The sequence below is a fragment of the Mobula birostris genome, chromosome 1 (assembly GCF_030028105.1).
Source record: "Mobula birostris isolate sMobBir1 chromosome 1, sMobBir1.hap1, whole genome shotgun sequence".
NCBI classification, from domain to species: Eukaryota; Metazoa; Chordata; class Chondrichthyes; order Myliobatiformes; family Myliobatidae; genus Mobula; species Mobula birostris.
This window is the reverse complement of record NC_092370.1, coordinates 190,545,143-190,572,789: the sequence shown is the minus strand read 5'-3', so window position 1 is coordinate 190,572,789 and position 27,647 is coordinate 190,545,143. Positions and strand designations below refer to the sequence as shown.

Genomic DNA, 27,647 nt, shown 5'->3' with positions numbered 1-27,647 from the left:
AGGTCCTAATGTCCACCGCACTGAGACAGGTTAAATAAGGTCCGGGGTTCTGCTGGGTCCTAAGGTCCACCGCATTGAGACAGGCTGAATAAAGGATTTAAGCATCAGCGTTTTTTCGGATCTGCGAAGGGTCCCGGAACCAATCCCTAGTGGATAAGGAGGGCCAACTGTATATAGAAGTGAGAATGCGGGGTAAGACGGAGTTTGGTAGGTGATTATGTTTCCACCAGTCACCAAGCCTTTGTTGCTGCATCCATCCTCCTCCCCCTCCCAGTCCATCACACCACCCCCATTCTCCACCTCATCTGGTTCCATCAATCATCTCACTTCTATACAATATGGCAACTATCCCTCTAAGCTGACAGTCCTGATGCAGTGCCTTGATAGGAAACATTAACCATCCTTTTGCCTCCACTGATGCTCCTTGGCTCACTGATTGCTTTAATAGTTAATGTTTTGATTGAGGAGTTCTGATTTCCCCCCCAGCATATCAACAATGAGAGATAACTAGCTGAGTTCTATAAACAGCCTAGTTACCAATTTTACTGTCTGCATCAACTAAATCCAACCAATTTGAAGCTGAGAGCAGTTATCAGTAAAAGGCACTAACTGCCAAGGCAGTTGGTGACCTCAATGGAAGAATTTATCTGTGGCTCCTCACTTGATGTCAATAAAAAGGCTGCAGCAAGTGATGGCTACAGCTCTGTCCATCACAGATAAAGCCCTTCCCACCATTGAGTATAATTACGTGGAGCACTGCCACAAGAAAGCAGCATCCATTGAAAATGCCCATCATCCATGTCATGTCCTCTTCTCACTACTACCAGGCAGGAAGTACAGGAGCCCAAGGTCCACACCACCAAGTTCAGGATAGTTATTACTCTACAACCATTAAACTCCTGAAGCAGCATGGATAACTTCACTCACCGCTACTCTGAACTGATTCCACGGCTCACTTAAAACTCATGTTCTCAGTATTACTTCTGCTTGCAGTTTGTTGTCTTTTACACATTGGTTATTTGTCAGTCTTTGATGTTTATGTATAGTTTTTCCTAAATTTTATTGTATTTATTTTTTTCTGTAAATACTGGTATGAAAATGAATCTCAAGATAGTAAATGGTAACAAATACAAACTTTGATAATAGATTTACTTTGAACTTTGAAAGTGAAAAACTTTCCCTTGCTTCTGAAACTGAAGATCTGTTTTAGATTTAGCCTCTACGTATTCCAACTGTTTTATTTTTGTACTACAAAATAATTATCTATTGTTCAAACTGAGGTATTCAGATGCAACAATGAATACAAGGTCTGTAAAACAACACGAGTAATACTAAGCCCACAATCAGAAATAGATTTTCTGCACTTTTAAAAAGACTGACTTATTTTAACTAACTTCTCTGAATAAACAACAATTACATGTTATAATCAAACAGCTGGAACGTCAGCAAGTCAGGTTGCTTGAGCTGAACTGAAATTTTAATTCTGATTCTCTTTCTCCTTGAACTGTTGAGTGTTTAATGTTTTTAAAACACATTTTACAGATTTTCAAGTCATGAGTTCTTTTGCTTTAAGTGGAACTTCCCCAGTGTTATGGCTTTTCCACTTTGAAAACTCTCTCACATTGGTTTCGAAACTGTTATCATCGGATATGACGGACCCTAATCTATTCTTGTTTGAATATTGATTTAACAGAATAGTTTTCACTGCTCTAAGTACATGAAATTCTAGTTTTACCTTTGACCAGGTAAGCCGATTTGCTTGGTGAGTATATTCTCCTTTTGAGACACAGCAGATGCATAAAACTGAAGAAATATGCGTAACTCTGTCTATCCCATTTAACAGGATTTTTATAACTACAAAAGGCCAGCCTTAAGGTATGAAGTATTTAAAAAGGATACAAATTTTGATATAGAGGAATTAGCGATTTCAATGCTCGACTTGCATTGATTGCCGTAGCTCGTACTAGACATGGTAAGACTTTTCCATCCACAATTGCTCCATCAAAAAGTGGGCCAAAAAACGGTACCTGTTGAAAGATGATCATTTTGTCCGGTTTTAGAAGTTGACTTATTCTGTATTATCATAAGTTGTACAAAAATATCTGGTTTAAAATGACTTTTTCAAATGGAAAGAAATATAATTTAAAGCAAATAATAAAAATGAAACTACATTTATTTCAGATCCAGATCTTTCACTTGGCCTCTTCTATGGGAATAGGTTGGGAGTGTTAATTACTGAAATAGATGTTCTTCCTTATTCCCCAACATGTATAAATGTAAATTCAAATGTAAAGGGGCAGTACACTGTTAAGGACAAGACAGTGTTGATGAGCAGAGAGATCTTGGGGTCCAAGTTTATAGCTCCCTGAGAAGTGGCTACCCTGGTTGATAGAGTAGTTGAGAAGGTATATGGCACGCTTGCCTTTTATTAGTCGAGGCACTGAGTTCAAAAGTCAGTAAGTTAGTTTACAACACACACAAAATGCTGGAGGAACGCAGCAAACCAGGCAGCATCTATAGGAAGAAGTACAATCGACATTTTGGGTCGAGATCTTGAAGAGATAGTAAGAAATTTGAAAGTGAGAGTCTCCCCCTTTCTTTCTCTCTAGGCCTTCTGTCCCATGATCCTCCTCCTTCTCCAGCTCTGTATCCCTTTTGCCAATCAACTTTCCAGCTCTTAGCTTCATTCCTCCCCCTCCTGTCTTCTATCATTTCGGATCTCCCCCTCCTCCTCCCATGACATGGAACTGCGGCACTGATTAAACAGGGTCTTAACGATGATAATGTTAGAATTACTATGTCACACTCCAGTGGGTACAGAAATAGGATATTGCAATAGAATCCACAACCACAAAGATAGTGTGGAAGTGTCAGTTTTAGATTTTTGTGGAAGGTAGAATTGGATATCAGCAGGACCAGAACTTAATATTCTCGCAAGGAAGTGTGCTGGTATCACCAGGGATATTTTAAATCAACTTGATGGGAGGGAAGGGGCAGATGGTCCCAGCTTCAGAAGAAACAAATACAGAATGCGGAAGTTAAGTAAATGATCCTGATAGCTAACGCAAGGAAATAAAGAGAATAAACTAAGAACAGCATAGACAACGCAAGAATGACATCATAGCCATTACTGAAGAATTGTCAAAGAAAGGTGTGATTAGCATCTCAATGTCTCTTCTTACTGAGGCTACGTCCACACTAGACCGGATAATTTTGAAAACACTGGTTTCGCATAAAAACGATAGGTGTCCACACCATTTTTTGAAAATACCTCCGTCCACATTAAAACGGGTATTTGGGCAAATCTCTCCTACTGGGCATGCACAGGACACACCTACAGAAAACAAGCGCCATGTTTGGTGTCGAATCTCACTGTGAAAGTGCGTATTTGTGCAGTTACAGACTAGAAAAAACTTAAAAGAAAATTGCCAAATGACAGACAGCTGTTGGTTCTTGCGCAGGAGGACTTAAAACTAAAAAAAAAACAAACACTGGAGCGTATGGAGGCAACTGACAGGGAGTTCACGGACAGTACGACCCGGCTGACGACGAACATTGAAAAACTGACTAACTCTGTTGCATTAATAAAGCACCTTGTTAAATGTATAAAACATGTCTGCATCAGTGTTGTCTTCTATTTCCATACAATGTTACATTAGGCTGTTACTCATCTATTGTCAGATAAGTAGGTAAATCACCTTCATACAAGCAAGGACAGAAAACAGTGAGTATACTTATTTAGTCAGCAAGTTATGGGTAAAAGTATTCGGTGAGTACATTTCTAACTCTTCTGGCTTCAGACTCCTTGCCGTCTGTTCTGAAATTGTTAAGTTGTGTGGGGGGTTGCGCTCAAGAAAGCAATGAAATGCTGCGCTGCCACCATCTGATCCGGCACGTCATTACAGCGTTTTTAGAAATCTCTGGTTACCCCGTCCACAGTACCCTGCCTAATCGGCATTTTCAAATTTACACACTCTGGAGGGTATTTTAGAAAATCTCCGTTTTCTGGGGAGGAAAACACCGTTTCAGTGTGGATGGAGGGTCAAAATGAAGAGAAAAAGCTTCGATTACGGATTTATCCAGTCTAGTGTGGACGTAGCCTGAGTTTTCAGATAGACAGATATAGAACGTGTTGCAGTTAAAGAAACAAATAAAGCTGAGAAGAGGTATAATATGTACTGTGATTGCATTTTACACCCAAATATAATACGGTGAACGTTTCATCAAGGAGAAATATCAAGATAATTCTTGCCCAAGATCTATCAACTTCTTGGTACAAAAGAAAGCACTATCATAATGGATAGAAAACTGATGGGCATACGAGAATTGGAGAATACAGTACTGCCTGCACTAATCAGAAAGACTTGCAGGCAGGTTTGGTCTGGAGATTGGCAGAGTGCTTCTGCCATGACACAGCTTATTACATGGTCTCTGCCTCAAAGAAATTGAATTTCCTGGTATGGAGACAGTAAATCAATCAGGTAGATAAGATCTTTTACAAATGAGAATTTTCATTCAGAAGATGTGGATAGACTGTAAATGGCAATGCTGGGTGGCATTTATTGTCTATCCCTTACTGCCTTCCCTATCCCTATCAAAATAATTGAGTAATGTATACATCATACTCTAAGATTGGTTGATTTTCCTCTTTGAAGGGTATGAGCAAACTTGCAACGAGGCCAGTATTTTTAAAATTCCTAGTTTCTGCTACCATGTTGGATTTGAATCACATTCTTGGATCAATGGTCCAGATCTTTGGCTGCTTGTAAAATTACTCAACCATTATGCTGCATACTTTAAGCAGCAATTCAAATGATTGCATGATACTGATGATGGTACACAATGCTGACAAATAATAGTCTGCTTTCAGATAAATCTGTTCTACTTGTTTGAAAGTACGAGTGAACATAATGCCACTGCAGTGGGCTCATCTACATGTAATGTTTTGAACATGTCAAAAGAACCTTAATAAAGTAGTGAGGAACCATAATTTTGTCCTTAACTTTTAAAACTACAAAAAAGACATGAACCAATTATTAACAATCAGAAATAAATCATTTTTGTTTCTTGAGACAAGAAGTATGTGGGGGAACCTAAATTAGACCTTTTTTTTCCCACAGTCATAGTCAAACCAGTCATGGTTTCAGGGCCATGTTAAAGGACAAGAAAGAGATTAGGCCACACAGCTGTTCATGTCTTTGCTGCCATTCAATAAGATGATGCATACTGTTCTTTCAAAACATTCTCTTTTTATATACATACGTGCATCTGTTTTCAGATCATTGGTGGTGGGGGGGGAATGGAGAAAGAAAGATGGGGCCTCTGTTTGGTCATTCTACACCTATCACATTCATGTCATGACAAAATATTGCTTACAAAAAAAGGAACAAACTACCTGAGCAACCCTGAATGAGATAAGCAAGTTTGTCTGCTGTGGAATGAAGGCTGAATCTTTGAGAAGTGAAATCATTCATAATTTGGTCTTGGAAATTTTGGGAAAGCTGTAAATTTTTCTTAGTTCTCTTTCGTAAATTCCCTGCAGATAAATGTTTTTATTTCTGAGATCCACATGAAATATACTGTACTTCTAGTTTCATAACACCAGTGCTATGGAGGAAAATAAATAGCTCAAAAATGTTCCAGCTGCATTGTTAAAGTGTGCAAATGCCACAGTATTAATTCAGTTCTAAGAAAGCATTTAATATATAGTGGACTTTCTTACCTCAGGTTTCTTCATGACATGGATACTGAACATGTAGTTTTTCATTGGATATATAACAATAAGGACATCACCAAACTCTGTTGGAATGATTCCTCTTCTGTAGTCTCTTGTATGTTCTGACCAAACTATATGTACTTCATCGTTCCCTAGATGCCTCAGCTACTCAAAACAAAACATGAAACAAAGACAAGAAATTTATAGACTATAATACAAATATCAATACTTTCATCTTAACATGGGGAGTCATTCTTTTCTTTCTGCACTATATCAGAGAAGGAGGTGAATATGATGCTTGGCCACAAATGAAAATGCATGGAAAATGTTCTTTAATTAAAACATACTTTATATTGATTTTAACTGTTTTTTTTGTGTTTTGATACAAGAACTAACAATATGTTGGGTACTTGGCTTTTCTGAGTTACAGTGCAGTGCAGTTAAAGGGAGTGAAGGCAAGTATCACAGGCAACCACCCCTTGAAGGGGTTTCCAACACTATAGACGTGTCCACGCTGACAATCAACACAGGCGCACCTTAAGGATATGTGCTTAGCTCATTCCTATACTTTCTCTACACTCATGACTGTATGGCTAGGCACAGCTCAAATCTCATCTGTAAATTCACTGATGACATCACAGTCGTTAGAAGAATCTCAGATGGCGAGGAGGTGGTGTACTGGAGCACTCAATCGGCTGGATGAGTGGCGTCAGAACAACAATCTTGCACTCAACGTCAGCTACACCAAGGAATTGATTGCGGACTTCCGGAAGAGGAAGTTGGGAGGAAACACCCCAGTCCTCAACGTTGGAAACAGTGAGCAGCTTCAATTACCTGGCAATCAACATGTCAGAGGATTATTCCTGAACCCAACATATTGATCCAATCATGAAGAAGGCACGCCAGCCGCTATACTTCATTAGGAGCTTGAGAGATTTAGTACGTAAACACGAGGAATTCTGCAATGCTGGAAATTCAAGCAACACACATCAAAGTTGCTGGTGAATGCAGCAGGCCAGGCAGCATCTCTAGGAAGAGGTACAGTCGACGTTTCGGGCTGAGACCCTTCATCAGGACTAACTGAAGGAAGAGCTAGTAAGAGATTTGAAAGTGGGAGGGGGAGGGGAGATCCAAAATGATAGGAGAAGACAGGAGGGAGAGGGATGGAGCCAAGAGCTGGACAGGTGATTGGCAAAAGGGATATGAGAGGATCATGGGACAGGAGGCCCAGGGAGAAGGAAAAGGGGGAGGGGGGAAGAAAAGCCAGAGGATGGGCAAGGGGTATAGTCAGAGGGACAGAGGGAGAAAAAGGAGAGAGAGAGAGAGAGAAAAAGAATGTGTGTTTATAAACAACGGATGGGGTACGAGGGGGAGGTGGGGCATTAGCAGAAGTTAGGGAAGCCAATGTTCATGCCATCAGGTTGGAGGCTACCCAGATGGAATATAAGGTGTTGTTCCTCCAACCTTAGTGTGGCTTCATTTTACAGTAGAGGAGGCCGTGGGTAGACATATCAGAATGGGAATGGGATGTGGAATTAAAATGTGTAGCCACTGGGAGATCCTGCTTTCTCTGGTGGACAGAGCGTAGGTGTTCAGCAAAACGATCTTCCAGTCTGCATTGGGTCTCGCCAATATATAGAAGGCCGCATCGGGAGCACCGGATGCAGTATATCACCCCAGCCGACACACAGGTGAAGTGTCGCCTCACCTGGAAGGACTGTCTGGGGCCCTTTCTGCAGGGATCACTCCCTACGTGACTCCCGTGTCCATTCGTCCCCCCCCATCCCTCCCCACTGATCTCCCTCCTGGTACTTATCCTTGTAAGCGGAACAAGTGCTACACATGCCCTTACACTTCCTCCCTTACCACCATTCAGGGCCTCTGTCCGCCAGAGAAAGCAGGATCTCCCAGTGGCCACACATTTTAATTCCACGTCCCATTCCCATTCTGATATGTCTAACCACGGCCTCCTCTATGGTAAGGGTGAAGCCACACTCAGGTTGGAGGAACAACACCTTATATTCTGTCTGGGTAGCTCCCAACCTGATGGCATGAACACTGACTTCTCTAACTTCCGCTATGCCCCACCGCCCCCTCATACCCCATCCGTTATTTATCTATATACACACATTCTTTCTCTCTCTCTCTCCTTTTTCTCCCTCTGTCCCTCTGACTATACTCCTTGTCCATCCTCTGGGTCCCCCCTCCCCCATTTCCTTCTCCCTGGGCCTCCTGTCCCATGATTCTCTCATATCCCTTTTGCCAATCACCTGTCCAGCTCTTGGCTCCATCCCACCCCCTCCTGTCTTCTCCTATCATTTTGGATCTCCCCCTCCCCCTCCCACTTTCAAACCACTTACTAGCTCTTCCTTCAGTTCGTCCTGACGAAGGGTCTCAGCCCGAAACGCCGACTGTACCTCTTCCTAGAGATGCTGCCTGGCCTGCTGCGTTCACCAGCAACTTTGATGTGTGTTGGGAGATTTAGTAAGTCACTTACTTAGTGAGTTATCAAATCTCCTCAAACTGACCAGGGAACTGATAGTGATTTAAAAGATTGAGACCATGTGAAGTGTCACAAATGTACATGGGAAGGGACTGAACCACAGGGGACAAATTAGAGTCGAGGTATGCAGACAAAAGTTCATTCGGGTAGGAGTAGGCAGAAACAATGGGTCTTCTTGACAGTCAGTTTTGTGGATTTTGTGCAGGAGGTGGAAATGTACAGTGCAGGGTAAGGGAACTACTAGGTTGGCGACAGTGGATGGGAGAGCTCCAGGATTGATGGGCTGGTGATTGTGTGAGAAATAATGGCCTGATGCTTCACAGTGGGGTCCTTTTCAAGGGGTATTTAAGAGGAAGTGTCTGAGAGTTGCTGCCTAGCCTCAGCAAGGTAGAGATCAGTCTACCAGTCTATAACAGCATTCTGTTGTCTGTGGTTTTGATGGAGAGGGTGGGTTTGGTGTGGTAAGAGTGGAGGGCAGTCCTTTCAGAGAGCGTGAGGTTCGAATAGGAGAAAGGAGTACAGAAGTCTAGATGGTTGATATCTCACCGGCACTCAGTTATGAAGAGTCCCACAGCAGGAAACCCTCAACTTCTCACTTCATCCTCATTCAAACAGCTTCCTCCTCACCTATCACTTACCAACTTGTACTCCTTCACCACCGCCCGCCACTGCACCTTCTTCACTCCTGCTTTCTAGTCTGGATGAGGAGTCTTGGCCCAAAATACTGACTGCTTATTCCTCTCCATAGGTGCTGCCAGACCTGCTGAGTTCCTCCAGCATTGTGTGTGTGTTGCTCTGGTTTGCAGGCTCCAATGCACAAGATCAAAAGAGAGGCTGCAGAGTTGTAGACTCAGCTTACTCCATAATGGGCACAAGCCTCCCAGTCATTGACGACATCTTCAAACGGCGATGCCTCAAGAATGTGACATCCGTCATTAAGGACCCTCAACATGGACACCTCTTTTCATTACCACCATCAAACAGGTAGTACACGAGCCTGAGGACACACACTCAATGTTTTAGGAACAGCTTCTTGCCCTCTGTGTTCATGGACCATTCAGAAACATGAACACCATCTTGCTATTCCTCTTTCGCACTGTTTATTTTTTATTGTAACTTGTAGCAATTTATGTCCTGCACTGTACTGCTGCCCCAAAACTGAAAAACAGTGTCATGACATGGTGCAAGTCAGTGATAATAAACCTGTTTCTGACCTTGAAGTCAGGTGCAAAAAGCAGCTATTATTTTCTCCATTCCACTCGGAATCACACTGCAATAACAAGCAGGAGGAGGAGAAGATGGTGGCGCGACGCAGTGCGCGCATCCTCTCTGGTGATGATAACTGTAATCTGTCAAGTAGGGTATCGTGCACAATTCTGATTTGATAGAGACAGACATGAGAGTACGGAGAAACATCTGGAGAAACTTCTGAAATGCCCGCTTCGCTGCCCCTGCTACTGTGTGGTGACCAGAATCTCTGGAGCAGAAGGCCCCGAATCCTTGGCTTTGCTTGTTTTGGCAGCTGGGGCGAAGTAGAAGGCACTCAGGAGGCTGTATCGGAGGCTCGAAGTTTTCGTAAGGGCTCAGAGTCGGCTGTGGTCGGGTGCTGCCAATGCATCGGCAGTTGTTGGTGCCTGGAGGTTTATGGCAGGGAGTTTCTCCTTTTTGCCGCCTGCTATCGGGGACTCGGGAGTTGATCGGGACTTGAGATTTTTTTCTTACCGTGCCCATGGTCTGTTCTTTATCAAATTATGGTATTGCTTTGCACTGCTGCAACTATATCTTATAATTATGTGGTTCTGTCAGTGTTAGTCTTTGGTTTGTCCTGTTTTCTGTGATATCACTCTGGAGGAACATTGTATCATTTCTTAATGCATGTATGCATTACTAAATGACAATAAAAGAGGACTGAGTGTTCTCATAATCTAATCTAATATTTTAAGTCTGAGTTGTGACTGAATATTATATGAAGATTTCTCTACTGTGTGACTGAAAAAAAAAAACACTTAGAACATAAAACATAGAACATTTAAGCACAATCTGGTAAACATGCCTATCAAAAATATCCAGCAAAAACTTTTCATCTGCGGCTGTCAACCAGCAAAAAAAGAAATGAAGATGCACCACCACACATCAAATCGTGTTAGATTACTGAACATCAGCATACAAGTTTTCTCAATGAATGGTCAAACAGTGCAATGTTTTGTACAAATTGCTTTATGCATGACAGGTCAAGAAGAGGCAAATGGTGGTGGTTGGGTGGAAGATGGATGGGACTGTGATGGCAGTAAATGGTTATTAATGATCGTGTATCTATTCTATCCAAGCAACATTCTATATAGCCTTGGAGAGATTTGTGTGTGGCTAATTGTGATTGTGGTGTTCTGTTACTCATGGTAAGCGTGTTAACAATTTTAAATATTTCAAATTTAAAAAAGTGTTCACAGCATTCTAAATGGAGCTTCATTGGTGCCACCCAAAAGCATTATGCTTGGTCAGATTCTTACGTTGATAGAAGAAATGCAGCAATGATAGTACAATGAACTAAGTAATTGATCTCTAAATATTTTCAAACATTTCAAAATCCAGGAACTAACTTTCTTTCTAATAGGAACTAAACTAGATGTTAAAAGTGTAGGAACAAGTAGCAATGAACTTAGGACCATATTAATGTTGCAGATGCAGTATATTAATACCCAAAAAGTAATAATGAAAATAATTCATTTTTTGCAAATAAATTTTTTGTGAAGTCTAAGACTAGCAACAGCAAAAAAAACAGCTGAAAGTCTACAATTTTAGAAGTATATTACAATAGAAACAAGGCACCACCAATAAATATCAATTATGAAATTGGATAATGTACTAGATATTCAATTAAAAAAATATGGTGCCTGTAAACTAAAACTGAAGCTCGGAGAAAAATAAACATATTTTTATTGCAAATTTACCTTTTTAGTTAGAGAATCATCTGTATCAGAAGGCATTCTTGTAGATACATGAAACATTACTTCTACAGTCGAGGTAGCAAAATATGGAGTTGATAGTCCAGTGCTCTTATTTTTTTGTAATCCGCCCATGAAACCACAATGATTGGTAAGGTTTACCTTAAAAATGAAATGAAAGCACAAATAAGATGAATAATTAAAAAATATTATGAAAATACATTTTATCTATTAGCTTAGTGTGAAAAGGAATATATTATGTTCAGCAATATTTAAATATTTCTGCATCAAACATCACATCCTTAATAAAATATGCAATGCTGACCAATTAGAAGTTTTTGTTCCATTTTGAATTTTATAGGCAGCAAATAGGAACATTCTTCGGCAGAGAAACAGTAAAAATAAATTAGAAAAATGTCATAACCTAATACTTGAAATCTATTTGGTTTTTAGGCGGCCTCACTTTATATGACACCAACCACCACGACCCATCCCCAAATATCATGCAGCTGAGTGGATGGAAAAGTAATTATATGATGGAAAAATCCAAATTGGCATACTCCGCAAGAGGTAATGTAATTTACAATAACATTATTTTAGACATATCTGACATGGCAATGTAGATTTACAATATCAAGCAAGGCCAACATACATTCAAGGAAGAAATCAATAAACCCAATATTGATATCTTGAAGTAGGCACTTTTTGCTTTCAGTGAAGAGAATAATGCTTCAATGAAGTTAATAGCAAACATCTCAAGATAGAAGAAAATGTACTGTTGTCAAAAGGCACTTACCTTTGAGATTTAAAGACTTGCTATCACACAACATTATATAATTTAAAAACATCTTCAATGTGTGAAACATTAATTTGTACAATCTTATTTAGAGGAGGTATTGACTATGAATTTAAACAGCTCAAGATGCTTTACCTCCCAACCAAGACCTGCCACAAAGTCCTCATAGGATTGGCTCCCTCCAGTATTTGTCAGAATGGAGTGCTTATCTTCCTGTCCTTCGGCAACATAAAACACCGCTATTTTGTGTGTTTCTCGACTGCATGAAAGAGAAAGAAGATAGTTAACATAAACCAGAAATATTTATTTTAATTTCAATTAATAAAAATGGACCAGCTACAATGCTTAGACATACTCAATATTCCACTCTCCAAGTAATAAAAGTAACTGTCACTGAACATTTATTCAATAAGTGTCAAACTTAACAAAGTGACACAAAACAGAATTTCTGTTGGTTTTGCTAACTTAAAACAGCAAAGCTTTCTAAGCATCAGCAAACAGTTCTCATACTAAACTACAACTTGCAATCCTATCAAATAGACTGGTGTGTGATACTGACACTTAAGATCTGGTCTACCAGATTATTAGAATATGCTAGAAGAGGCTACAGCAAAGTGGAAGTAGAAAATAACATCTATTAAGAGTCTGAGGCGTAAGTGAGTCTCTATATATCGATACTAGCTCTTGGGAAAAAAAATGAGGAAACATCAATTGCTGGCTGACACAATCTAGCGAAGACAGCAGTTGAATACATTAATGTTAGCCACATTTTCATGTTCAATACTCTCTTCGTCAAAATACCTGACAATAACTTCTTACACTCTAATGTGGTGTGACTAAAGAGGCAAAGATGATTCAGACAAATGCCCAATCATAAGGCATGCCTATCATAAGTATTGCTATTAATATGTAAAGACTTTTATAACCCTTATGATTGTGTTTCTTACTTTAACTTTATTCAGTTTTATAGTATCTTCCTTGAGAATACATAAACGAATATCATTCCCAAAGGTTAAGCTACTTGGTGCTTAGTGCTGAATCATGCAGTTAGAAAAGTCCCAATTTCAAAACCTCATATCTGTGCAAGGTAAATTAATTCATCCTAGATGTATGGTACTGAAATTGCTGGTATGCAGTTTAAAGCACAGGACTAATTTATGTAAAGAAGTTACTTCACATCCTAACATATTATCTGCATTGATAGCCAAAATGATGAGAGAATACCTGTCTCCATGGAGATCAAGCTCTAAAAGTTATGCTACAAATTAATGAAATACAAGAGAAAACCTGAAGGAGATCACAATACTCACCATTGCCTAGAGTCCAGGTTTTTTAATTCTCGCAACAGCTTTTCATTTTTCTTTAGAAGATGGAAAGTAGTCCTGTAATGAAACAATGTTTAAGTTAGAATTGAGATTATAATATTTTTCCCCAAGATAGATAAAGCTTACTGCAATAAATCAAAACTAGAATGTACTTAAATACTTACAATGAAACATCAGGTAAATTAAAATTTATAAAATGAAAACAAAAATCATTGTAGCAACTTACAGATAATTTAATTAATTTTTATCCAAGAACTCTACAACAAAGTAAATTGCTGCCCTATTAAACTCCTTCCTAATTCTCAAAGAAAGTCCTTAGGTTGTGATTGTGTCATCAAGCAACACCAATATTGTACTTAGTACAGGTTTCCCCCACCATCCGAATGTAGAGCGTTCCTACGAAACAGTTCGTAAGCCGGAATGTCGTAAAGCAAAGAAGCAATTACCATTAATTTATATGGGAAAAATTTGTGAGCATTTGCAGACCCAAAAATAACTTACCAAATCATGCCAAATAACACATAACACATGGCTGATTGGCAGGAGGCAGCGAGTGGGAATAAAAGGATCTTTTTCTGGTTGGCTGCCAGTGACTAGTGGTGTTCTGCAGGGGTTGGTGTTGGGACCACTTCTTTTTACGCTGCCTATAAATGATTTAGATGATGGAATAGATGACTTAGTTGTCAAGTTTGCAGATGAGATGAAGATTGGTGGAGTGGCAGGTGATACTGAAAAAAATAGATAGGATGCAGAAGGACTTAGATAAGAATGGGCAAGAAAGTGGCAAATGAAATACAATGTTGGAAAACACACAGTCATGCACTTTGGTAGTAGAAATAAATGTGCAGACTATTTTCTGAACAGGGAGAAAATCCAGGAATCTGAGATGCAGAGGGACTTGGGAGTCCTTATGCAGAACACCCTGAAGGTTAACTTGCAGGCTGAGTTGGTGGTGAGGAAGGCAAGTGCCATGTTAGCATTCATTTCAAGAGGTCTAGAATACAAGAATAAGGATGTGACGCTGAGGCTTTATAAGGGACTGGTGAGGCCTCACCTTGAGTATTGTAAACAGTTTTGGGCCCCTCATCTTAGAAAAGATATGCTGGCATTGGAGAGGGTTCAGAGGAGGTTCACAAGGATGATTCCAGGAATGGAAGAGTTATTATAAGAGGAACGTTTGATAGCTCTGGGTCTGTACTCACTAGAATTCAGAAGGATGAGGGGAGATCTCATTGAAACCTTTTGAATGTTGAAGTGCCAAGACAGAGTAGATGTGGAAAGGATGTTTCCCATGGTGGGAGAGTCTTGGACAAAAGAGCATAGCCTCAGGATAGAGGGGCGCCCTTTCAAAACAGAGATGTGGGGAAATTTCTTTAGTCAAAGGGTGGTGAATTTGTTGCTACATGCAGCTGTGGAGGCCAGGTTGTTGGGTGTATTTAAGGCAGAGATTGATAGGTTCTTAATTGGACATGGAATCAAACGTTACAGGGAGAAGGCCGGGAACTGGGGTTGAGGAGGAGATAGAAAAAAAGCATCAGCCATGATTGAATGGCGGAGCAGACTCAATGGGTCAGATGGTCTAATTCTGCATTATGGTCTTTGGATCAAAGGAAAATGAGACAGAATTTCACAATGGTATGTAAAATTGTTGGAAACAGTCAATGAAAACAGGAAAGACGCATTTCCATTTGCAAAACTATTAATAACCAGGATACGTGACTGGATTAGAGTACAGGAAATCTTTTTTATTGCCAAAGGGAAAAAGGATTTCAGAAACAAAATGTATGGAGACATGAGCCTTCTAACATTTGGAAGGAACCTGAATGTATTCTCAAAAAACACTAACCAAGGCAATAGACCAATTGCCAGAAAATGAGAGTAACGTAAATTTTTTTTTGTTCAAGTTGGCTATGATAGACAAAATGGTCCTTTCAGTGCTGTAAATTTCTGTAATTCTGTGACTAATACAAATTGATTGAAAATGAGGATGCAGTAATATGTCGTAAGACCTGCAAGAGGCCAAAGCTGGCGGAACATACATCTCAATTATTAGGAGGGCTTTATGGAGTTTGGAAACATAAATGAGAAATTATGCAGTGTGGAAAGTGGGAGACTGAACATCATAGATGAATGAAGGATGCAATGAAGGCATGGACAGGGTTTTCAGTTGCAGATAAAACGAAGGTATGTATGAATTAGAGCAAACAACATCAATATGGAAGTAGCCTTGGTGTCAATAGATACAAGGTCAGAAAATTAACCTCAGTCTGCTGTGGAAAAATGTCAAGTTCAAAATACGTTTATTATCAAAGTATGTATACTGGACACAACTTTGAGATTTGTCTGTTTGCAGGTAGCCACAAAACAAAGAAACACAATATATCCTATTAGAAAACCCCACACAACGAAGATTGTGAAACACCTTATGTGCTAAAAAAAATAAATTGTGTAAACAAAGTAAACAAATAACACACAGAACATTAACTAGTTTCCAAAAGTGAGTCCACAGCCAAGGAGCCAGTTCAGCTCTGAGGCGAGTATCAATGGTTGCAGGCCACAGCTGCAGAGTCAGATCAGTGCTGAAATGAGTAAACCTTGTCAAGCTGTGAGCTGAATACCAGTTTGTCCTTCTCCCTCAGCCTTGATGAAATTGTGCAAATGGTAAATAAAGTAAACAAAAACACATAGAACATGAAATGCAGAGTCCCTGAAAGTGAGTTCACAACTGCAGAGCCTGTTCAGCACAGAGGCGAGTGAAGCCCTTCCAGGAGCCTGATGGTTGCAGGGCAACAACTGCTCCGGAACCTGCTGGCGTGGGATCCAAGACTCCTACACCACCTGCCTGCTGGGAGTAGTGAGAAGGAGAGACAGGTCAAATGCTGGCAGTCAGCACTGAACACCTGTTAGTCTTCTGCTCTCATCCTTGACAATTTTAATCTTTCTTGATGCCTTAATCAGCGCAGAGAAATAGAGTCAACCATGATATCTTCCGCCATTAGGACTCGGTGCAGTGCCCACCCACAGCAATAGCTGCCCTGGCTGTACATGCACTTTCAAGAGTATGGTTCACTGAATTCCTCAGGAGATTTGTAAAAGCACCAGATCCTTTAGTCAGTTCAGAAGAATATCCTTAAAAGGGAATTTACAGGCTGCAGCAATCGCAGTTCAGAAGTATGTCTACAAGAGTATCTAGTAGTTTTAGGCAAAAACAGGTTCATGCTAGTGTTCCACATGACACATTTCCCCAAGTCTTGGTAGCTCTCATCAATATATTCTCTTTTCCCTTACTCTGTCACATGCTTATTTAGCTTCTCTTGAAGACATGTGTGCCATTTATTTCAGCCCACCACCCCCTACACATCATACACTGATGTGCATGAGTCATGTCTTACCCATTCTAAGGATTATAAAAGCTTCCCCAGACTTACCCATCTATCATATACTATTTATAGTTCAGTTTCATCCCTGCCAAATGTAAATACCACTATTCCTATCAATAACTTGCATGCTTTTTTGCTTCCCCTTGAAATTTCAGCATGAATCTGTGGAATGTAACCAGAATGTGGTAATTTGATTATGCTACCTGCACAGGATCTGGAGAAATGATCATTTGGGTAAAATGTTCAATTTATTTGCTGGGCCATTTATTTTTCCACGCTTTACAAAACAACTGCAGAAATCATACAATATTTTTTGCCCAAGAAAGTATTCTTGCTTTTCTTTTAAAAAATGCATAAACTGACTAAGGACATCCCAACTTTAAATACAATGTGAAAAGTATTACAATTAAAATATAAATACACCTTATTAAATACGTATCTTACCTTTTGTCCCAAGAATTCATGCCAAGAATATTTAACAGCATCCTGCAGTAGTAAAAGACAGATTGTGGTTCTTGTGGGGATGGTTCTTCCTGTTCCATTGCTTTCATATTCAGGTCATTGCCATGCTTCTCCACAAACTCTTCCTCTTCAGTGTATTGTTTTAGGATTGCATTGATTACATCATTTTCCTGTTTTTCTGAAATACAAACTGGAGGGGGAGCCGGGATGTTAAGCTGCACTCCAGCTCTCTGGAGACATTCTGGACTGGTGGAGCCCAGATATTGCAACATCTCGTCCAAGGCATCTTCATCATCATGAATTACATCCCAAGATGGCACCATTTCTCTGCATCTTCTTTTTGTTTGAGCTACCAAATACTCACTTAAGTCAACATCAGTAATTTCTGTCTCTTTGAACACTGATTCAGCCATTTGTTCTTCTTTATGAACGTTTGTGAACTTGTGAGCAATTTGCCTTTGTTGACAGCAATGAGGTGGTCCATAGAGAATTGCGGAATCCCAGGAGTACTTACCAGATATATCACGCATCACAACTCTAACATTTGAGGTAGCTGTTGAGAGTCCAGCTGACATCCCTCCTCCTGGGATATTACCTTCAATGGGGATTTCCAAGTATGAAATAAGAGTAGAACTGTTCAGCACAAAAAATTGGAGATTTGGATTCTCAAAAAGTTCTGGGGAAAGTTCAGCACAGTCAGTAAAGGGATTGTCATGGCTTTCGCTTATCAAACTGGTCAGCATTGCTGGGCCACCACTCAATGGATAATGGCCAACATGATTTACCAAATGTATTATCACGGTCCGGGCAGCAACTGAAATCAAACCTTGCTGTATGCGACTCCTCACTACAAGATAAAAGTGGAAAAAATTGTAAGTTTTTGACTAAATGATTATTTAATCACCAGTTCAAAAATGTAAATTAAAAATATATAGTACAATCAACTGTGTATGACTCAATTTGAACATATTTTAAAAGATACAAAGACTGTATGATCAATCTAAAACATAGGCCTGGGTTTTGCTCATAAATATTGACAATTCCTTGCATTTCTCAGCCTTAAATTTATTAGCACGTGTGGAAATCCAAGTCCCAAACTTACTTGCCATGCCTTGCTAGCCCTTTCTTGGCTGTACTTCAGTAAAATGTTCCCTTGGTTTAAAGGGCAACAAAGGACAAAGGTTCTTGCTGAGATTCCCCAGTATTTCTGCAAATAAGATCAGGTGGAGGACCTGCATACAATGGGAATATTTCTTCATTTATTGAGATACAGTGCGGAATAGGCCCTTCCGGCCCTGAGCTATGCCGCCCACCAATCCCCCGATTTAATCCCAGTCTGATAATGGGACAATCTACAATGGCCAATTAACCTAGCAACCGGTACATCTTTGGACTGTGGGAGGGAACTAGAGCACCCCAAGGGAGCCCACTCAGTCACAGGGAGAACGTACAAACCCCTTACAGGCAGTGGCGGGAATTGAACCCAGGTCACTTGTAACTGTAAGGCGTTGTGCTAACCATTATGCTACTGTGTTGCCCCAATAGTACAGCTTTGAGACAGAAAGAGAACATTGTGAATTTTTTTTTTATCTAGTGGTTTATGATGTTTACTATTTCTAATTCTTTTTAAAAGATGTTAATGTTTAATTAATTTTAAAGAAAGGTGTAAGTTTTTGGCACAAGCACAAGAGATTCGGCAGATGCTGGAAATCCACAGTAATATCCTGAAACGCTGAATCTTTATTATTTTCCATTGATGCAGCCTGACCTACTGTGTTCCTCCAGCACTTTGTGTGTAAAAGTACCTGAAACATTTCTTCATGTCAGGGAACAAAGCAATGGGCACAAAAATTATCCAACCTATTTAAATTACAATGTACTAGACTCACTGCTAATTGGGATGAAAAGTGAAAAACCCTTAATCTACACACTCACATGTTGATGACCCAAACTTTGTATAAAACAAAAATCACTTCACATGTTCCAGCTTCAGTCATGGAGCTCTATTTCTAGCTTAATATCAATACGTTATCCCAGACGTTACAGCCGGTGATTTACCACACACAATCACCAGCTGTCTGGATTAAAGTAGATGAATCCAGAATCTTCTTTATCCAGATGGTCCTTGAGCAGTGGCAAAGATTTAATTGATATAATGGAGTGCAGCAGGTGAGTCAAAACAATAAAACTCAGAAAAGCCTTTGAGAACAGTAAAGCCCTGCCTTCAGCTTGGCTTACTGTCAAAACATACAGTATTTGAATGACAGATATCTCCGATGTTCAGAAAGATTTTTAAAACATATTAAAGTGGAACTAAGGCCAGTAGCAGAATATCTTTTAAGAGGGTGAACCCTTGCACGGCGTCAGACTCCAAAGCTTTACCTGGCTATCACCTGCTGTGATGAAATGTTTTGACAGGTTGGTCATAGCTAGAATTAATCCCTGATGAGCAAGGACCTGGACTTGCTGCAATTTGCTTCCCTCCACAATAGGTGTATGGTGGAAGCAATCTCACTGGCTCCCCACTCGCCCTTACACCACCTGGACAACTGCAATACCTACGTCAGGCTGCTGTTTATTGATTACAGTTTAGCATTCAATACCATCATCCATCAGTACTAATCACTCAAAACCCTGACCTGTGTAGTTCTCTCTGCAAATGGATCCTTAACTTCCTCATTGGGCGACCACAGTCAATGTGGATTGGAACTAACAACTCCTACTCACTGACAATTCACACAGGCATTCCTCGAGGATGAGTGCTTAGCCTACTCTCTCTACGCCTATGACTGTGTGGCTAGGCACAGTTCAAACATCATCTATAAAATGAAAGAATCTCAGAAGGTGATAAGCAGGTATACAGGAATGAGATTATAGATAAGCTGGTTGAGTGGTATTGCAACAACCTTGCACTCAACATCAGTAATACCAAGGAACTGATTGTGGACTTCAAGACGGGGGAATTGGGAGAACACACAGCAGTTATTATTGAGGGCCAGCAGTGAAAAGGATGAGCAGCTTTGAATTTCTGGGTGTCAATATCTGTGAGGATCTATCCTGAGTCCAACATACGACTCAATTACGAAGAAGGCATGTCAGCGGCTATATTTCATTAGGAGTTTGAAGAAATTTGGTATGTTACCAAAGACTCGATAGCAAATTACTACAGATGTACTGTGGAGAGCATTCCGCATGGTTGTATCACCATCTGGAATTGAGGCGCCAATGCACAGGATCAGAAAAGCTGCAGGGGGTTGTGAACTCGGCTAGTTCCATCATCGGGACGAATCTCCCCACCAGTAAGGAAACCTTCAAAAGGCAATGCCTCAAGAAGATGGTATCAATCATTAAGGATCCTCACCATCTCACAATATGCCCTCTCACATTACTACTATCAGGTGGTGGTACAGGACTCTGAAGACACACACAGGTTTTTAGGAATAGCTTCTTATCCTATGTTATCAGATTTATGAAAGGTCCATGAACACCACCTCACTTTTATGATCTCTTTTTGCACTTTTAAAATATATATTCTTTTTGTCATTTATGGTAATTTTTGTGTATTGCATTGCACTACAGTTGCAGTACAAATTTTATGACACAGTCAGTGATAATAATCCTGATTCTCATTTAAAATAAAATATAAATATTTAGCAAATCAAAATAAAAGGACATTTAAATTTTGTTTTTTTCTGACATTCCTGAGTGAATTGAAAGATCTTGCAGATCCTGCGCCAGAGTAGAAAGCAGATTCCATAGCATGTGTTGAGATGATCTGAGAAAAATCCAACCCTCCTGCTGGACTCCATGTGCACGTTTTGGAATACAAGCCATTTCATGGGAGTCTTTAAACATCTCTACGGTTATGCTGAGGAATGCCACCAATTTCATACTGAAATCTCTACACTCTCCAGTATTCTCCAGGGTCACCAAAGTAGCATAGGGGTTAGCACAATGCTATTACAGTTCGAGTATCCAGGAGGTTAGAGAGTTAATTTCTGGCGCTGTTCTGGAAGGAGTCTCTGTACATCCTCCCTGTAGAATGGGTTTTCTCTGGGTGCTCCGCTTTCCTCCCACATTCCAAAGATGTACTGGGTAGGTTAATTGGTCGTTGTAAGTTGTCCTGTGAATAGGTTAGGGTTAATCAGGTTTTGGGGTTGCTGGAGGAGCATGGCTTGAAGGGCTAGAAAGGTCTACTCCATACTGTATTGCTAAATAAAAAATAAATAAAAATCTAGGCTGTTAAAGTAGACTAAGGCATAACGTGAAAGAAAAAATTAGCTTTTTGATGTTTTGGCTGTTCTTAATATTTCCTCCTACAAATGTTTATATACTTAAGTGGAATTTTATTGTTTCCCATACAACTCTCTCTCTCTCTCCAGCTTGTTATGCTTTCTTGGTTTCTGGTAAAGTCAATGTTAGCTGAATAATTTAACAACCCCATGGGTCAGCAAAAGACTGGTTTATAAAACAAAACTACTCAGTGACTACTTCATTCGGTACATCTGTACACCTGCTTGTTAATGCAAATATCTAATCAGCCACTCATGTGGCTACAGCTCAATGCATAAAAGCATGCAGACATGGTCAAGAGGTTCAGTTGTTGTTCAAACCAAACACCAGAACAAGAATGAAATGTGATCTAAGTGACTTTGACCGTGGAATGATTGTTGTTGCCAGACGGAGTGGTTTGGGTATCTCAGAAACTGATGATCTCTTGGTATTTTCACACACAACAGACTCCAGAGTTTACAGAGAATGGTACAAAAAACATCCAGTGAGTGGCACTTCTGTGGGCAAAAATACCTTGTTAATGAGAGGTCTGAGGTGAATGTCTCATGCTGACAGAAGGACAACAGTAACTCAAATACCACACTACAACAGTGGTGTGATGCAAAGGAGCACCTCTGAATGCATAACATGTTGAACCTTGAAGTGGATGGGCAACAGCAACAGAAGATCGTGAACATGGTCACTTGGTCACTTTCTTAGGTACAGGAGGTTCCTAATAAAGTAGCTACTGAGTGTATCTTTCTGAATTTTTGATGAATATTATTACTGATTTTCAAAAGTAGAAGAGTTATTGATTTAATTCCCATCTTTCAAAAGCCAAATAGTTGCCATAACGGAGCATCTGACCCTGAAAATACGACAGAATCCCACTGTTGCTCAGAGAAAATCAGGATGATATTTATGGATACTGAGATATAATATTTCAAGACTAGAACAAAGGCAGTGGATTGCAATTGGATTATATATATATATTAGTGTTTTTTTTTAACCCCAGTAACAGTATATTGATCTTAATTGTTATCTGAACAGTATTTTAGAGACAACTATTCGCAGAAATACACTTAACTACAAGCTTAAGTTTTGGAAAGCTGAAATTACATTTGGAATATTGGATCAAGAGTAGACTATTAAGTGCAAAGGTGCAATGATTATGTACCATGCATATTGACAGTAACTACAACGGTGATAACTGACCAAAGGCTTATCTATTGGCTGATCAACAATATTGCAAGGTATACATTTGTTCAAAGGCAATGCACATGGATTCTCAAGTGCATAAGAACAGACTCAGGGTCAATGACAAAGAAAGTAGTAAAAAATGGAAACTAAGTATATTTGGTTCCACAGACCACCAACACAAATAATCTGGCATTTCCATTTGCAAAACTTAAAACCAGCTGGCAGCATGTGAAGAAAAAGTGTATTTCAGTAGTGCCTTATTTGACACAATATATTCTAAATCTTAAGAGCAAACACCAACTTAAAAAGTTTAAATGTAAAGAACCACATGCATGCCTACAAATTCTCTAAGTTTTGAGGACAGTTCCCCAATGAGACACTATGTTAGGGTTCACAAAACATGTTCCACAATTGATCAGAAGCACTACTGGGTTGGTGCTGAGTGGCCAGTGGTAGGAAATACATGCATTTATATTGATGTGCACACATCTGGAAGCTAAGTTTCTCTCAGCACCATTGCACTACAGTGGAGATAGGCATACGTCCCTAATACTGTGGCTAAGCAGAAGCCTGGGGAAAGCCTAAAACAACCATTTCTTTGTCAGCTCGAGATCTATTTGGATAGGTGGAATTGGGAGTGCGGTTTAGGAGATGACAGCAAAATAGTGGAAGGAATGCAAATCCAGGATACGGGAGTGGGCATGCAATGAATAGCAAGAGGGTAAGAAAAATCTGCAGGAGGCACGAAAAAATGATTTGTGAATGGGGGGTAGGGGAAGGAGGAAAATAGAGATCAGAGAACAAGACCCAATCAAGACAGATAACCTAAAATGCACAAAAGCAGAACTTAAGTACACTGGGAACATTAGTTGACTAAGTCTTTAGTAATAAAAATGACTATTAGTCTGCACGTGTCTCTTTTCAAAGTATAGAGAAATTTGTTGATTTTGAGAAGCACAAGGAATACAATCATTTTAATTTCTCAAAGCAAGTCTGATCTGTAAGTAGCATTGTCATAGTCATTAAATAAAACGTTGGATACTGGAAATCTGAACCCACCCCCGCCCCCCAAAGAAAATACTGGAAACAGTCAGTAGTTTAGGCAGCATCTGTGAATACAGGAAATGAATTGACATTTCATGTTTTAAATCCTTACATGAGTTAAAGCATTCCAGCATTTCTGTTTTTGTTTCAGCATTATCATATCATTACTTAAGTAGTTACTCTTGTAAAATGTGACAGCTCTTTGAGGAAATAATACACTAGCTGGTATAAATCTACAGATGTGGTGTATACAGCCAATAATAACGCCTTTAACCAAACACTGCTGAAGACCAAGTATATACAACTGTACAGAAATAGATAATTGTAGACACTTACAGAGAATGGTTAATCTGAAACTATCAACAAGATACATTTACTGAAGCAAGATAATTCAACTATCAAAAAGAAATCCTAACAAAAAGCCACATCTGTAAAATTATGTCATTTTGTACATTTTGTTCTTATAGTAGTGTTGATGCATTATATGGTGATTTCATTAGAATTTAAATTATAAAGATGAACTACTATAATTGCTTAGTTAGTGACCTTTTCAGCTTTTAAAGTAGGGGGGCTTAACTTGAACTGTAATGCACAAGTTAATAATCATTAGATAACAGAACATTCTAGCTATAATTCCTTTTCATTTCTTTTAGTGTATGAATTGAAAAGGCTTCCAACTGAAACAGTCAATTGGTGTCAATAAATATTTTAATAAAATAGATTGGACGAAAATCAGGTTAGAAATGAAGGTTAAACAACCTGATGATGACCATCTGTGCAACATGATAACTTTGGAACTTTTGAGAGATAGGACAACAGGAAATGATAACAGGGATGGAACACAGAAATACATTTTATTAAATCCCTTCCATTCTCAATGGCAGGACAAATTAGAGTGAGTTTGGCAGTCTGAACTTTGTATATTTGAAACCAACTTAAAAACATACTCAGTAGCTTTATCTTAGAACATAAATATATACGTCGATGTGTATGAGGTAGTAAAGGTTCTGCACTAATTCTGCAGCTTTTATTGTCATTTTGTTACAGTAGGTAAAATGAATAGTGTAAAAGCAAATTATTTCCCCACACCACTGCTACTTAGAAGTAAAATATAAAGATGAAATCTTTTGATCTTCTAATTAAGCTTTCTACTGCATTTATTGAATTCTCTATAAATGACCTAAAAAGTAAGAATACCAATAGGCAGTGAGAAGCCTTTTCAGATCTTCTTTTGATTGTAAGCTGCAGATGATTCTCTTTATTTTTCTATCAGGGCATTGCTTTGGACAATTGCCAACTACCTTGCTTCATTGCTGTTGTATTTTGTAATTACCTCTTATCCTACTGACAACCACCAATCAAGCTTGTTGAATCTAATGCTGAGCTTATTAGGAACAGCTATGTTTAGAATAGTTTGGCACTTCACCAAAGGTTCCAAACTGCTTGAAAAGAATGAAACATGCTTTGGACAATGCAATGATGATAAGTAATTTTCTTCCTCTGAAAAGCATCACGTAGATGCCATGGGCAAGAAAAATCACCTGCTGTTAGCACGTAGCAAAAGGGCTCAGCATTTATCTAATCTGTAATATCATTTTGTTGCCCTTAAGGAAACTCAGTATGAATAGTGAATAGCAGTACCTAAAGCCTATCAGAGAGATATTGAACTCATCTGTTTCAATTTTTTTTGTTTGCTTCTGGACATTAGGATCTTTTTTCTATCTAGACAAAAGACCCAGTTATTCACATATACATTAAATGCATCTTATATTTAAAGCAAAAATGTAAGATTCAAAATTATACATTTTGTCTACTATAAAAATAAGCCGAAGGAAACTAAAAGATATTTTGAATCATTTAAGATTTAAAACAAATGAGATTATTTGACAACAGAATCATGTAATATTTAACAGACCTCAAAGATAAAATTACTTTTTGTGTTTATTTAAGAACACTTTGATGACAAACTTCGGGCAAATGACTCTGAAAATAACTTCAGTTTTTGAAAGGACAGCAAATTTAAAATGAGTCCAAAACTGGTAGATTCCGGGAAACACTGCCATATTTACATGTATTTTGGTAAGAATTGACTATTTTAGAAGATGGGAAACTACCACTCATTTTGTTGCAAAATTTTGGATGAAAATAATTGTCACAACTTTGAATTTTAAAGAATTTATCAGCAACTTTGCCTTAAGATTTAAACAAATTAAAGAAAGGACTATCTAATTTTTTTTGAAAACAGTATTTAAAAATAATCCCCCAGAAATAGGCTTTCTTCAAGAAAATCCAGTGCAAACTACCTGAATTTTAAGAAAATAAAACAATGAGAGACCCTCAACAGACAGAGCAAAAAAATTCACTTTACGGTAAAATGACAAGATGAATTTAGGACCAAGAATGCTTTATTCAGCCAGTTAAGGCTATGTTGCTTTTCAATAATTGTGACTAATCTGTATCTGTCCAGCTGCTTAGGCGCTACATCCTTGTTTCCCCCTGCCTTATTTATGTTCGCAATTTAACCCTTTGCTGTAGCCTGCACTGTTACAATTCCCACACAAACATTTCAACATACGAGGGTTTTTAAAAAACATTTATGCGTTTTACTGTTTATATTTTTTGATATTTATGTTTCAGCTTTACTACTATATACATCTTCCATGACTATGTCTTAGTTTCTACAATTCTTTGGAAGTACGTTTTCTAAAGATTCACCATCCTCTGAAGAAGCTTCTCTTCATACATTTTTAAATGATCTGTTCCTTACCCGTGGTTTATAGCTTTTAGTTCTAACCTCTTCAGCCAAAAGGATATACTTCTCACCACCAAAACCATCTCAATTGCATCTCACCTGCATAAAGCTTGATTCTTATGCTCTGTCCTTATTTTACAGCAGCTGATTAAACGTCTTTGGAAACTTTGTTAAACAGGATGCATTATAAGTGCATACATAATCTATTAGCCAAAACTAGTAAGACGGAAAAATTTCTATTAGTAAACCAGAAGAGCTTTATCAACATTCAAAATTCAAACTGACATTTGGAATACGATTCAAAGAAAAAAAATAAAATTCAGAAGTTACTTGACTTGACTTGAAAATTAATGCATTTCACTGAAGGAAATGAAATTTCAGTAAACGAGATTTAAAGTAAAATCAAACACCAAGGGTCATTTTCTGCTTAAACCTTCTCTGCTCTCAGTCTATAAATGATTACTCCATCATATATTTTTCTATGATACTTTTTCTGCTTATGTCTCCATAGGGGCTTATGGGGGAGAGGGAAGGGGGGTGGGGGAAGATATGGGGTAACAGACCTAAAACTAATTGCTACTTCAAAAGAACACAAAATATAGAAGGTCTGTCAAGATAATTATACCATTTAAAACAGCAAGGTTGATCTTTTACAATTTCTACCTATTTACTGAGTGTGGCAACTGGCAAGGTATCACCCATCCCTAGAGACTTTTCAGAATTCCTGAGCTACCTCCTTGAACTGCACCTTTGCTTCTGGTGAAGGTACTCAGTCTTAATGTGCAAGGAGCTTTTTGATTTAGAACCAGTGATGAAAGGTTGGCAATACATAAACCAGTTTTACCAAAGCTTTTCCTTTGTTCATAAACCGGATGTAGGCTTCACCGTCAAGGCTAGATTTACTGCCACACCCAAATACTCCCTAATTGACATGTTAGACAAAATATGGAGGCAACTTCATGAACCTCTAAAGTCCCGGACAACCCTGTGATCTCAGTCTCTGAGACTGACATAAGAATGTCCTTCAGGAGGGTGATTCTTGAAAAGCATCTGGCCCGGATGGCATACGCGATCAAGTCCTGAAGACCTGTGCTAATTAACTGACTGGAGTGTTTATGGACATCTTCAACCTCACTTTGGAAGTCTTTGGTACCTGCTTCGATCAAACATTAATCATACCAGTTCCCAAGAAAAACATGGAAACCTGCCTCAGTGACTTTCATCCAGAAGCACTTACATCAACTGTGATGAAGTG

At 39.0% G+C, this 27,647-nt stretch overlaps 1 protein-coding gene across 4 annotated transcripts in view; it reads right to left on the bottom strand.

Moving 5' to 3' along the window:
- Positions 1 to 27,647, bottom strand: part of ralgapa1 (Ral GTPase activating protein catalytic subunit alpha 1) — a 210,429-nt gene that overhangs the window by 46,742 nt on the left and 136,040 nt on the right. For all 4 annotated transcript variants that reach the window (XM_072267609.1, XM_072267616.1, XM_072267625.1 and 1 more), the window contains 6 exons: positions 17,107 to 17,971; positions 13,268 to 13,339; positions 12,093 to 12,216; positions 11,168 to 11,323; positions 5,723 to 5,881; positions 1,900 to 2,027 (listed from right to left, as the gene is read on the bottom strand). In XM_072267609.1, coding sequence (XP_072123710.1) covers positions 1,900 to 2,027; positions 5,723 to 5,881; positions 11,168 to 11,323; positions 12,093 to 12,216; positions 13,268 to 13,339; positions 17,107 to 17,971 — 1,504 coding nt within the window. The remainder of the gene's footprint in view (positions 1 to 1,899; positions 2,028 to 5,722; positions 5,882 to 11,167; positions 11,324 to 12,092; positions 12,217 to 13,267; positions 13,340 to 17,106; positions 17,972 to 27,647) is intronic.